Raw genomic sequence first — 14,539 nt, forward strand, 5'->3', positions numbered from 1 at the left:
TGCATATATATATATATAAATTAAAGTAAAAAAAACAAACATTTATTTTTAAGAATTGAAGTATGTTTTACGTTGATGTTTTTTAATTTAGGTAAAAAAAAAATCTATAAAAACTAAAGTAAGTATCTATATTTATATTCATATTTTTGTTTACCGACTGATTTGCACCAGTTACTATCTGGGTAGTAACTGGTGTACCAGATTATACCCGGAAAACATATATGAAGTAAACAATTGTGTTTTCTGTGTACTGTCAGGTGAGCAGCACTTTTTTTTCTTTACTTTAATGCACCTTTAGGGGCTCCATAAAAAGGCGCAATGTTATTACGTTTTCTTTTTGTTACTATATACTTTAGTGTTCTTTGTGGCAAAAAAAGTAGCCCACACTTAAAAAAAAAACTAGGCAGCTAAACACTTAGTATTAACAAAGACACAGGTAATATGTTTGTGTTTGTTTATACATATACACATTAGTCATGCTTTAGAATGAAGTGATTTAAAACAATCAATACAGTATTTAGAAAGAAAGATCATATTTATTGCTTACAAGCAATTATTTGTAAAACATCTTTAAAAGTATCTTGATTGGCAGCATATTAATTCTTCTAATGCACTAGTAAGATGTTAATAAATCCCTTATAAGAGTGCATTAAAGGCTTAGAAACACTTTACTTAAGCTTTTTAATGTCTTATAACGAGATAAATTAAAGAATATTATTTTTAAGCATTACCGAAAATAATGCTAAAATCAAAATATGAAAACTTCCTTTTAACTTTCTCGTGATGGTTTTAAGGGAAGTCTCAGGCTTTTAGGGGTAAAGTTTGTTGTCTTAAAGATGTTGGAACCTTCGTTATAGATATGAAACACCACTTTTTAAGGAAAAGCAACAGAAGGATTAACATTAACTAACGACTTGGCCTTACTAAAGGAGTTATCAAAGTACATTGTGTTTTAGAGCAGGTTTTCAACCTTTTTTGAGCCAAGGTCCACTATTTCCTTGATTAAAAATCACAATGCACACCACCACCAACAGAAAATGTGAAAAAAAAATTCTATAGTCTGTATTAACATTCTGCAATCATGTGAAAATGTCTATAATAAGAATCCAATGAACAAACACATAAAAGTCGGTTATGATATTTCATTTTTCTACCTACTGAGTGAAACTTGAACCTATTTGATGAAAACAAAGCTGATATTCTTCAACGCTTCATGTTTTTTAGACCAATTAGATAAAATTAATTAATTAATAGCAAACCTTGGTTCACTGGTTAAAAAACACGAATTTAGAGCTTAGAAACGATCTGATCCAAACCCTATGAAAAGAAAGACTTTTATTATTAAATAATTCAATGACTTCTTTGGATTTCAACCTGAGCCAAGTCTTACAAATAAGATAAAAAAATAAAAGCAGAATAAACGGAACTTGGAAAGTGCAACATTAAATGAGATTTATCTAAGGTTTTTATAGAGGTCAAGGCAACCACGTTTCTCCATCAAACCACCAGTATTTTTCTCAGGGAAAAAAACACTCTGCCACCTGTCTTACGGCCCTGTTCTCACCTGGCTGTGATATCTCCTACACAAAAAAACTCCCCCCACAAAATTGACTTACCCCCGTGTCTTTTTTCCGCACCAGCACACCGGCCTCATCATTTCACCTAACTCGTATCACTTGTATCAAATGACCTCAATTACAACAGCCAGTGTTGCCGTATGAAGTGAAATTTGCATCAAGCTGAGTTAAATGAAGTGTGTTTGAGCCCTCTTACCTTCGCAGAGGAAAAATTTGGACTCTCCAACGCTGATTTCCCCCTGTGCCGGAGTGATTTGCACCTGAATAGCAGCTGGGTGGAGAAAAAAATAAATAAAAAAGAGAAAGAACAGGAGAAAAAATATCCATTAGTTTTTGGTTTCATTGAGGTGAGGGGCAAAGCTCAATAAAACAAAGCTCCAAGTCAAACTGCCGCGGCAGCTCAAAGGAACGGAAATGTTTGGCCCAATCTGCTGCAAATGAATCTCCAGGTAGACATTTTTATGCTTGTTGGTGTGCAACATCTGAATATGCAGATGGATTATGAGCTTAAAACTCACAATGATATTCCTACTGTGTTTTTTTCTGTTACCAATTATCTGTTTTGGTGTGTGAACAACAGCAGCCAATTTATTACACAAAGTAAAGCACACATTTCCTTTTCACTTGCGTAAAAAACACTTACTTTTTTTGTTATGAGTGAATCATTTAAAAACAATAGGTGTGTAGGGAGAAATCGAATAGGCGATATATTGCGATTTTTTACACGGCAATATTTGTATCGATTTAAAATGCTGACAAGGCCATTGACAGGACTCAGGGTGTCATGCCTTCCTCCGACCACCAGAGAGAGCTCTCGCCAGAATACTAGCTCCTTCTCCCATCATGCACCAGTCTCCAGTTCCGGTTCCCTCAGCTGTTTCTCGTCATGTCATCTCCCGGACTGTTTATATTCCTCCCACTAACTAGCTTCTTTGCGTAGTCTTGTATCGTTGTTCTTCACGTGCAGTCGAAGTGTTCTATCGTTTTTGCCTACTCGTGTTCGATCTCTGCCTGTCTCCTCGGTTTCCTGCCTGCCTCCTACTTCGACCCACGCCTGGACTCTGACCACGCTCATGTCTTGCCCTTGTATTAAATCAGTTGCATATGGATCCACACGCCTCGGCCTCATCCTTACAGCGATATTTAATTTGAGTGTCTTACTTTTGTTTTCAACCTAAACCCCTGACCGCTAGTTGGCAGCACAACACACTGAGCTGCCAACTAGCAGTCGGGGGGTTTAGGTGGACAACACCCCCAACCTCGGACCACTACAAGAACGAGATCTCACAAGAACCAATTTGTGTTGAATGTTCAGTTAGCATCATGGTTTTTGTTGCTATAAAACATGTACTTCTTAGTTTTTACTTGGGAACCAAATTGAAACTCTTGTGCCACATTGCAGCAAGTATCGTATAAAAACGCAGATTGGGGCGTTTTGTATCGAGGTAAAATAAAACAAGTGAAGCAATGTGGCTGCGCAGCTAAAAAAATAGTGAAATTTGTCTGGCGTAGTCTTTGGATATATCACGATTCATATCGTATCGTGAGATGTGGATCGTGATACATACCATATTGTGAGACTCAGCCATACAAAACAGGATTCAAATTTTCTTACAATAAAATAAACAATTGGAAACTCATAAAAGCTTCAATAAGACAAAACAAACATGATTCAGGATGCCAATAAGAAATATGACTTCAAGAATGGTCAAATAAAGTAGGTTGAGTACACTTGGAGTCAACTGAAGCCCTTCTACTTCAACTATATTCGGTAAACCAAGCTAGACGTTTCTTCTCTGAGACGCTACAAAATCCCTTTTCCCATCCTTCCTTCTCTTGGCAGGTGGTTAGGAACATATAATGACTTTAATCCAAGAATATCCTTTTACTGAGACTTCAGTGCTCTTTAACGTCAACCGCGGCGACAGTGACAAGATTTGGAAGGAGTTCAGAGAAACACCTGGGGCCCCACGCATCTATGTTGTGCATCAGCGAAAACAACCCGAACGCCTTTTCTCTGCAAACAAACCGGCAATTATGAAGGAAGAATGAGCGGTGAGAGCGAGTGCGGCGCACTTCCTCAGATGTTGTTTACAGATGCTTTCATTGCAGTTTATCCCAGACTGGGTGAAGTTAAAACAAAAAAAGGGAAAAAAGGGAATTTTGCATGAAATGCTGAAAATAATCTCACTACAAAGATAAACAAAAAAAGGAATAATTCTAATTTCATACCTGATGGAGGGATATTTTATTAATTATTATCATTTTTTAAGGCGTTGGAATCATTAAGTGTCTATGAGTGACCCCTCCCACCTGGCATTCCAAACAGGAAGTACCTGTTGGCTTCAAAAAGCCAAAATCCCTCAGACTTCTATAAAAAATATATATATATATATATATTATTCAGTTTTCTTATCTAATGAGGCTTTTATGCTGGTTGGAAATTGATTTAATATTTTAGCAACATGCTAATGTTTTCAGCTAATTTGTTATCTATTGAGATTTGTTAAACTACTTTTAAGTATACTTAATATTTTAGCAACAGGCTAACGTTTTTGACTCATTTGGAGTTGAGCTAGTTTTTTTTACCAATATGCTAGCTTTTTAGGCTAATTTGGCATCTCACAACAAGCCAAAGTTTTTGACTAATTTGGCATTTTTTTGGCATTTTTTAGGTTATTTTGGAGTTGAGTTATTGCTTTAGCAATGTGCTAGCTTTTTAGGCTAATTTGGCATCTACTAAGATTTTTTTGGGGGCTAAATTGGAGTTTAACTCATATTTAAGCATGTTTTTGAGTAATCGGCATGTATTAAAAGATTTTTAAGCAAACTTTAAGCACATTTTTCAGAAATTTAAGTCTACTTTAGGGGTCTTTCATAGTTCTTTAACGAAATTTCAAGTCTTTTAGCAAATTTAATAAAATAAAAAAAGATTAAAAATGTAGTTTTTACTGTAGCGTTGAGAATGCAAATGTACCAAAGAACCCTTGATTTACCTGGCCACGCCCCATTAGCTTGTGTCCTCTTCTATATGCTAACTTAAATTGGTTATAATGAACAGACCCACTCCAATGAAAGTTGTACTTTGGGTGTTTTTTAAATACTTTTGTTGTATTTTTCTGATGATTGAGGACATATAGTAAGCTTAAAATTGCTTATTTTATTTCATTCAAATCGCTGCGAATTAGGAGCAAACACAAAAAAATGTCATTTGAAAAATAAACTATTTGTGGAATCTGGCTCAAAACTGTATGGCTGTATAGCTCCAATATTGCTCGCCATTTTTGTTCCATGGGAAAGGGGCGGGGTTACCAACAGTCCCGCCTACAACTCAGAGGCAAATTGCCAATGAAGTCCTGCCACTCTGCAGAAACTATGTCTTAAAAAACAACAGTTTTTAAATCTTTGATTTTGGGATAAAACCTGCATGATCACCACTGGAACCACTAAAAATAGAATTAAAAAATGATCGGAATGGAACTTTGAGGTATAATCCGTAGTACAAAGCGCCGTCACCAGTATCTACATAAGAGATGGACACTGGATGTGATCATGTGACTTCCTGGTTTGTAAAAAAATAATTTAAAGTCAGTTCTTAAGCTCTATGGTTCAAACCATTTTAGCCAGACGTGAAACCAATGAATCCTAGTCTGTCTGAAAATGAGCTGCTACCCGTTGGACAGAAGAGAGAAGCCCAGCAGGTTTCTGAACTTTATCTGAACACAGACCTGATGTGAAGACAGTCAGCTGTCATTCACAGGACAATGTCTTTGAATGTCAGATATGAAATTAAAGATACTTTGTAGTATGTAATTACTCATCTATTTACAAATGGTGCGTACCATGAAACAAACATAAACTTAGTTAGAAAGTAAATCCTGGGTCATGTTTCACTTCTTCAAAGATACTTTCTGTTTACCTACTATCTTATTACACACGGTAAATACCATTAAATATAAAATAAGTAAAAACACAAATTCAAGGTACTTTATTTGTACTTATACTTAGTAAGTACTACAAAAGACATATTAACACAACATGTAAAAACCCAATAAGTACCATTTAAAAATATAGTGTGTACAGCAGAGATATCCTGTGTCTATAACGTAAATACCCAGTATGATGTAAATATACCGAAAATACCCAGTAGGTGCAAAAAAAGAACCATGTAGGTACCCAGTAGGTCCCATAAAAAGTATGGTGTAAATATACTGTAAGTACCCAGTAGGTACAAAAAGTACTGTGTAAATATACCGTTGGTACCCAGTGGGTAAAAAAATAAAAAATAAAACGTATAAATATACTGTTAGTACCCAGAAGGTCCCACAAAGAGTACAGTGTAAATATACTGTAAGTACCCAGTAGGTACAAAAAGTACTGTGTAAATATACCGTTGGTACCCAGTGGGTAAAAAAATAAAAAATAAAAAAATAAAACGTATAAATATACTGTTAGTACCCAGAAGGTCCCACAAAGAGTACAGTGTAAATATACTGTAAGTATCCACTAAGTAAAAAAATTACCATGTAAATATACTGTAAGAACCCAGTAGGAACAAAAATGTAGCATTTAAGTACCAAGTAGGTTCCATAAGTAGTACAGTGTAAATATACTTTAAGTACCCAGTAGGTGCAAAACGTACCATGAAAATTTACTGTAAGTACCCAGTAGGTTCCATAAAAAGTACTATGTAAATATGCTGTAAGTACCCAGTGAGAACAAAACAAAAAAGTACTAAGTAAATATACTGTAAGTACCCAGTAGGAACAAAAAGTACCAAGTAAATATACTGTAGGTTCCATAAAAAGTACTATGTAAATATGCTGTAAGTACCCAGTGAGAACAAAACAAAAAAGTACTAAATAAATATACTGTAAGTACCCAGTAGGAACAAAAAGTACCAAGTAAATATACTGTAGGTTCCATAAAAAGTACCAAGTAAATATACTTTAAGTACCCAGTAGTTACAAAAAGTAGCATGTAAATATATTGTAGGGACCCAGTAGATCTCATAAAATGCACCATATACACCATGTAAATAAATAGTAATTACCACATAAGTAAAAAAAAAGTACCATGTAAATACTACTTAAATACCCTGTAAGAACTGTACTGTAAAAGTACTAAGCGTTACAGATCGGTTTTATTGAATGTTTTCATCAGTTTGGTCATCATGAGATTTCAATCCAGACAGAAAGACAAAAACATCTTTAAACTGAAACTGTTTTCATTCATCCTGTAAAACTAGATTGTTTCACACTAAAGTGAATAGAAAGTAACTTTTTTGTCTAGTAAACCCCTCGTGGTTACTCGGAGAACTGACCCGGTTCCAGTAAATCTTCAATTTTAATGTGTTTGAATTCTGAAGCCAGAGGGTTGTCCCTTTGTTCCTGCAGTGTGAACACATCTGTGTCTTTGTGTACTGACACACTTTTGTCATGAAGTCACACATATTTGACGTCCCTAAAGCCCGATAAGAAAAAAAAAGAATCTTAAAAGCACTGGATGAAGTTCTGAGAGTCTCCTCAGCGAGTCCTCACAGCACGTTTCCATTAAGTGTGATGATATTTAAGTGGTTTATTGAGAGATTTATACTTTTAATAATATGCGGCGCAGAAGTCAAAGCACAGGCGGCGAAGCAGAAACATCACTGAATCGTGAACCGACACAGAAATCCCACAGAGCCTCCAGCGGGTCGCCACTTCACAAAATGAGTAACTCACTTCTCCCCAGGAGCATCCTGGGAAACGGTGGCAGGAGCTTGCCATTCAAAGACAGGTAGCCGGCTATCATCACGGCGCAACATGACGCTGACGTCTCCTAATGCGACAGTCACACAGCTTTAGACAAACATCTGTGGCTGAGAGGAGCTGTCAGCACTGCGGCCTCGGCCGCTCTTCCTCCCATCACACCGACGGTTTGAAAAGGCCTCGTAATTATGGGGAAGGACGACATAATGGGGACATTGAAGCAAGGTTTACAATTTAAATAAACACACATTTGAGGTTTCAATGAATACCAACAGAACACACGAGTTATTTACTGCTTTGATCCTTCTCCTATAGATTAAATCCAGATATACTACAAATATTTTAAATATATTTATTAAAAAAAAAAAGTCCTGTTGCAAAGTAATTTGTAATATTTTGTGTTTTTACAGATTGTTAGTTTCATTTTTCAATCATCTTCATAGATTCTTAGAACGGCTTTTAATTCTCTTTAGTTTGTATCAGATTTTTTATTTGTTTTACTCATTTTAATTAATGTTCTTCATGTGTTTTTCAGTTTTATGCCATTATTTTACTTTTCTTTCCTAACTGACCCCGATTTAAAAATTCTCTCCTTTTATCTCTTTTCTTAATATGAAACACTTTGATGCCCTGATGGAGTTAAAAAGTACTATATTAGTAAAGATTATTTTTATTATTTTTAGTTTCCGTCCGTTTTTTTATTGGCTTCTTTGTCTTCACGTTTTGTGTGAATACATATCTCTACACATGATTAGACTCGAAACCAAATCATTGTATAGGTTTTATACATATGTTTTTTTGTGCAATTACTTGGTTTTGGTTCAAAAAATATAATTATGTTTTTATGTAACATGAGTTAGAAAAGTTCTATACAGTATAAATAGAGCTGGATTTTATTTGATAGGACAAATGAAACATTTGTCTTCACTTTTGATTAAATTAATAAACCCTGTTTTTACTTTAAGGTTTTTGTTGATTTTTGTTGTTGTTGTCACACACAAATCATATATAGAGGCCAAACAAAATTGTAACGCAAAAATTGAGGTTGAATCTTGGGGGGAGAAAATGTTGCATTTCTTGCTATTAAAAACCCTTTAATGCCTTCTGTCGTAAATATGCGACAATCCACTTCGGCTTTAAAATGACCCAAATGTAGCATCTACTTAAAAGCAAAAACGTGATTTTTTTTTTCATAGCTGGAAATAAATTCAGGCATTAAGAGGTTATAAACTATTAAAACTTAAAAAAAAGTAACTGAGTTGATAAAATATTATCTACAACCATGTTACAGTATATTTACACAAAGAAAGCTATAGGTTTTAATACCTCAGTGTTACATTAGTCCAAAATGCTGTAAATTAACTTTTTTTTAATATCTTTATTGCCTTAAAATTCAGAAACACAGACAATTAATATAACTGCAATAAAAAATTAACCGATAATGTGACATATTTAAAGGATTGTCTTGACATTATCAGTAAGGATGGAAATGCCTCACATGGGATATAAAGCTTAAAGAAAAACATCTATATTCATATCTACTCTATCTGCACGTTTAACCTCAAAATAGGTTGTGTCCAAATTCCCCCTCTAACCCTTAACTATAAAAAACTATCTAGTGCCCTGGATTTTAAAGGTAATTCAAACACGATGTTTCCTGCTTTTCTTTAATTTTTCTAAACACCGGTTATGACGTCATCGATTTCATGAAGTGAAAATCGAATAAAAACGAACATTTCACGACGTTTATTTACAACTCCACTGTGTTCTGATGGTGAAAATGTGGATGGTTTATTCAAATATTACATTTAAAGATGTTTTGTTCTAAATTGTTCGACTGCAATGCATTGTGGTCTATATTCGATAATCTAGTGAGCATCGATGCACGCTAGTTTTTCGCAAAGACTTTGAGGAGATTTCGAGTGCACTTGATTTTGGAATTGTAGAGTCGGACAGCACTAGAAAATGGTGAACGCACTATAAAGTGCACTGTATAGTAGAGTTGGGTTGAAAAAAATTGATTAATTGATTTGAATCTATTTAAGCTTAATAGATCAATAATCGATTCACAGAAGTTATAAATCAATTTAGCACACAAAGCTAAAGTCTGCTAGCTTGATGCTAACGTTCAATAGAACTTCTCATAGGACAGCTAACGCTAATGCTCGGGTGACCAAAAACATACATTGCTGACTAAATGAACATCGCCACCTAGTGGCCAAACTGAAACGTCCTCCAGGAGAAGGAGAACAATGTTTACAATGTTTATGATCTTTTTTGTTTGAACTTCTCCTTTAGAGAATCCGTGTAACACTCTATAATATTAACGATTTGTAAACTTAAAATTTAATTTAATTTAAGAATTGAAGAATCGAAAGAATCGGAAAAAATCGGAGTCAAATCGAATCATTTCTGGAAATCATAACCGATACCCAGCCCTACTGTGTAGTGATTGGGGGGGGGGGGGATTTGGACACAACAGACACCATAGACTCATATAATCTCATTAGGATATTTTTAACTATTAAATGTTTCACTGTCAAAAGCTGTTTTCTTTTATGACATAATTTTTAGTCTCCACGTGAAAACATGTAGCGAGTCATTAGAAGAAACACCAGTCATGCAGGATTTGTGTCGCCTTACATACATCTGTGTGAAATTAAGACCTGAAGATCCACGGCTCATCGCAGCACATTTATGATTGAAAAAAACGGAAATATTGATTTAGTTAAGCAACTCTTAGTGAGAATAATATCCTCATTATATCTTATCCGAGGAGTCACACAAATATTGATTTGCATTAAAGCACGGCTCCTGCAACGTGGATGAAGAGACTTTTGCTCCAACTTTGCAGGCAAGCCCAACAAAGTACACTGTCCTCTGTGTGTTTATATGAGAAGAAGGCTAATTCAAAGAAAAGATTTCCTTTCTTTATCTAGTAAAACTCAAGCAGACCAGATCTAGTAGACAAAACTCTAATCATCACATCAGTAACTCTAAAGACAAAGGCGGTGGATAAAAAAATATGTTGTTCCCAAAAACATGAAAAATGACCAACATGTTTTTTACACATTCAGGGAATTAGTCATGTGGAATAAAAAAACTATTCAACAAAGTGCTGGAAAGACAAAAAACAACAATTTAGACGGCTGAGTAATACTGTTAATCACACTGCACTTACCCAAGCCGCGCTGCCATCATCATCATTGACATTTCAGTTTTTGTAGATGTGAAAGAACAAAAGAAGTGAATCAAGGCGAATGATTCAAGGATATCATTAAAAAAGTTTGAGTCTGTTTGTTTCTACATCTGCTCATTTATGTCTTTGAACTCAAAGTTATTTGTTTTTCAGAGGAAGTGGACAAACATCTCAGAGGTCAGGACTCAAACTTGGAGACTCGCAATCCGGCTAAAGTACGGTGGCCCTGAAGGGTCACACAACAACACTTCAGGGTTGTGTTGTGAACCTAAAGTGTTTCGTTGTGAACTTAAAGTGTTGTGACCCAAAAGTGTTTCGTTGTGAACTTAAGTGTTGTAAACTTTAAGTGTTGTGACCTCGAAGTGTTGTGTTGTGACACTAAAGTGTTGAGTTGTGAATTTAAGTGTTGTGTTATGAACTTAAAGTGTTGTGAACTGAAAGTGTTGTGTTGTAAACTTTAAGTGTTGTGTTGTGACCTTAAATCCTTGTGTTGTGAACTTCAAATGTTGTGAACCTAAAGTGTTGTTGTGAACTTAAAGAGTTGTGAACTTAGTGTTACATTGCGACCCTAAAGTGTTGTGAACTTAAAGTGTTTTCTTAACTTAGTGTTGTGTTGTGAACTTAAAGTGCTGTGTTGTGACCTTAAATCCTTGTGTTCATTCATTCATTCATTCATTTTCCTGACCGCTTCATCCCTTTCGGGGTCGCGGGGTGCCGGAGCCTAACCCGGCTGCTGATGGGCGAAGGCGGGGTTCACCCTGGACAGGTCGCCAGTCTGTCGCAGGGCCTCAATCACACACACAGTCACTCTCACATTCACACCTAGGGACAATTTTTAGAGTCACCAATGAACCTATGAAGCATGTTTTTGGACGGTGGGAGGAAGCCGGAGTCCCCGGTGAAAACCCACGCATGCACGGGGAGAACATGCAAACTCCACACAGAAAGGTCCCAGCCGGGATTCGAACCGGGGCCTTCTCGCTGTGAGGCGAGAGCGCTAACCACTGCGCCACCGTGCAGCCCAATCCTTGTGTTGTGAACTTAAAATGTTGTGAACTTAGTGTTACATTGCGACCCTAAAGTGTTGTGTTGTGAACTTAAAATGTTGTGAACTTAGTGTTACATTGCGACCCTAAAGTGTTTTGAACTTAAAGTGTTTTTTTTTTTTTTTAACTCTTTTACTCTGTGAGCTTTTGTCTCATCCTCCGTAACCATGAAAAGTAGTCACAGGTGAGAGACGGTCTACCAATCTGGTGTGTACCTCCAGTACATGTGGAAAGTTTCTCTTGTTGAGCTTTAAACAAATTTCCCTTGTTAGCGCTCACAGGGGGCACATGGGGGTGTAACGGCCTCACAGTGACATGGCCGGGGTTTGAACCCCAGCTGGGTCCTTTCTGGATGGAATTTCTCTGTTTTTCTACAAAAAAACCTGCTTAGCAGTTAAAGTTAGTGACTGTGAATGTGAGTTTGTGTGGTTGTCCGTCCTTGTGCGGCCCTGTGATGGACAGTACCTGGATAGGCTCCAGCAACCCCATAATGAACAGGATTAAGAAGGCTATTCCACTCATCCAATAATAAGTAAACCTTGGTGATTGATACAATTCAAAACAAAGACCAGAAGTTTGATTAGAAACAGAAAAAACAAGAAAACTATCAAATCCAAACCATCCGTCACCGGTTTGATGTTCCATTTTGATATTTCTACTTCTGGATCGCTGGTTTCCTTGCACACAGCTGGCAAAATGAACCTGTTAGGTCTGTATGATGTATTATGATACAAAAATTAGCTAAACCTGAGCAGGTGTAGAAGAGACAAAGATATTTCAATTTTCTGAAAATGTTCGAGAAGCAACACAAAATAAAAGAAAAATATTCACCCTCACAAACTCTACGCAACTTTTATTTCAACTGTATTGAAAACTAAGCGCATCCTCACCGCTTCTCGTAATAAAGGAGTAAGTGGCAGCAGGTGCTGCTCATCAGATGTATTTAACTCATTTTATTCAGTAAATGTGAGCACCTCTATGAAAGCAGACACTTTAATGTGAACACTAAGAAAATACCAACGACTGCATACATCACTACCGATCTTAAGGAGGGAAAAGCTTCTGATGATGTTTAGGACTATTTAAATTACTAAAATCTTAAAAAAAAATAAAATAAAAAAAAAGTTATTTTGCACATAAAAATGGATTTGCCCATTTTTTAAGAGTGGTGGACACAAGTTTGTTATTTCTGATTCGATTAACATCCTGAATGAAGACGTTCATAGTTTCAAAAGAAACTCAGAATATTACAACTAACCTACACAAGTTTAGATAATAGAAACCTAAACAGATGTTACTTCTAATATCTCACTTACATGGTGTTACAAGTGTTAAACTAAATATTACAGTCTTTCTTTTTCAATTAAAAGTTATACTGTGTTCGTTTTGTATTATAAAAAGACATTTTTGTCTACAATAAGACTGAAGCTGATCATCATGTATGCTGCTCCGCATGTATTTGATGAAGCTCCAACCTAATGAAATTTTAGCTGCAATTAACAGAACACACACATATAAGACAGCGGTGACATTTCTCTGTGCAGCACAGTGAGCAAACATTCACTGTTTACTGATAGTACCTTATAGCAATCAAACGACCGTTCCTGCCTCGACCCATAAAGAATTAATACAAGCAATCAAACTCTGGCCACGGACGTCGTTTTTCATCTGTGTGCTCATTTACAGTCGTTGTTCTAGCCCATCATTCTTATCAGAAGTGTAGAACTAAAATTATTTTATAAATTCGACCCAGACAACCAACGTCAACATGTACTCCAACCTCTGTTTACCCAGTTAATAACTCGTCAAATACACAGATTCCTTCATTCGATGGTCAATTGAAGATAAAAACAGAATATTGAAAGCCTCAAAGTCACATTAGCAATAGTGTACTAATATATAGCTAATTCTTCTACATTTTGAAGGAATTGTAGGAGGTTTTACTTGCAATGATTAGGGATGGGCGATATATCAGTGCCAGTATCGGTATCGGACAATATTTTCATAATTTCAAATTATCGATATCGGTCCGATTTAAAAAATTCCACCTCACTCACATGTGAGTTCTGGCTATCCTTTTGTAAGAACGAATATGGACTTTACCCCAACGCTACCAAATTATATAAGAGGACAAATATTGATAAGGACTGCCTGTTGTTTCATTTTCCTGAGAGTCTGAAAAGCCAACAAACAAGAAAGCTGAAGTCGGAGACAGCTTCTTTCCTGTCTTGGATCAGGAGGTTTGCATGCTTAATTGGAGTTTGGCAGCCGGCGAGGACTGGCTCCAATACAAGGAGGCTACAGCAGTCAGCTGTTGGTGCTTAACATGCAAGTCATGTCGGAGCGAGCACACACCACGCCGGAGCAGACCGCGCGGTGTCGAATGTTTGCATCTACGGGTGAGGAGCAGCCGTCTGCAACGTCGACGCAGCCCTCTTTTTTGGAGACTGACCTTTATTCTTCTCTCTAAAGGTCTCCGTATCGAGGCCAAAGACTTGAGCCGGATCCAAGAACACAGAGCCACCTGATGTTGCCCCCCATCAAAGCTCTCCAACCAGAAATGTATTTTTTTGCAGAAATCTTTCGTTTCATTTGGTAAATCTGTGGAATTAGCCTGACAGGTTAATCCTTCATTTCCCTTCAGTGGTAAGCAGGTGGTCAGGTGGAATTCTTGTTATCTTGTGAGGCTCTTTCACATCTGCGGCGTTCTGTTTGCCTTCAATATATCTGCATTATACCATGACTGTCTAAGGCAGGGTGTCAAACTCAATCGCACAAGGGGCCAAAATCCAAAACACACCTTAGGTCGCGGGCTGAACAGGATAAATATTTACTGAACACTCTAAAACTACATTTTTAAAACTTTAAAACTATAACTTTTTAACATAATTATGAACTAGATATATAGCATTACCTGTGATAATGCTAGTGTGAACGATGTAAGCTGAATTTGGCTGCTGAAGATGC

General features: G+C 36.4%; 1 protein-coding gene across 12 annotated transcripts in view; it reads right to left on the reverse strand.

The window, feature by feature from the left end:
* ncam1a (neural cell adhesion molecule 1a) overlaps positions 1-14,539 on the reverse strand; it is a 368,133-nt gene that overhangs the window by 104,464 nt on the left and 249,130 nt on the right. For all 12 annotated transcript variants that reach the window (XM_036215208.1, XM_036215209.1, XM_024263349.2 and 9 more), the window contains exon 2: positions 1,774-1,848. In XM_036215208.1, the coding sequence (XP_036071101.1) occupies positions 1,774-1,848 (75 nt within the window). The remainder of the gene's footprint in view (positions 1-1,773; positions 1,849-14,539) is intronic.

This window comes from Oryzias melastigma, linkage group LG14, assembly GCF_002922805.2.
Source record: "Oryzias melastigma strain HK-1 linkage group LG14, ASM292280v2, whole genome shotgun sequence".
Classification (NCBI taxonomy): Eukaryota; Metazoa; Chordata; class Actinopteri; order Beloniformes; family Adrianichthyidae; genus Oryzias; species Oryzias melastigma.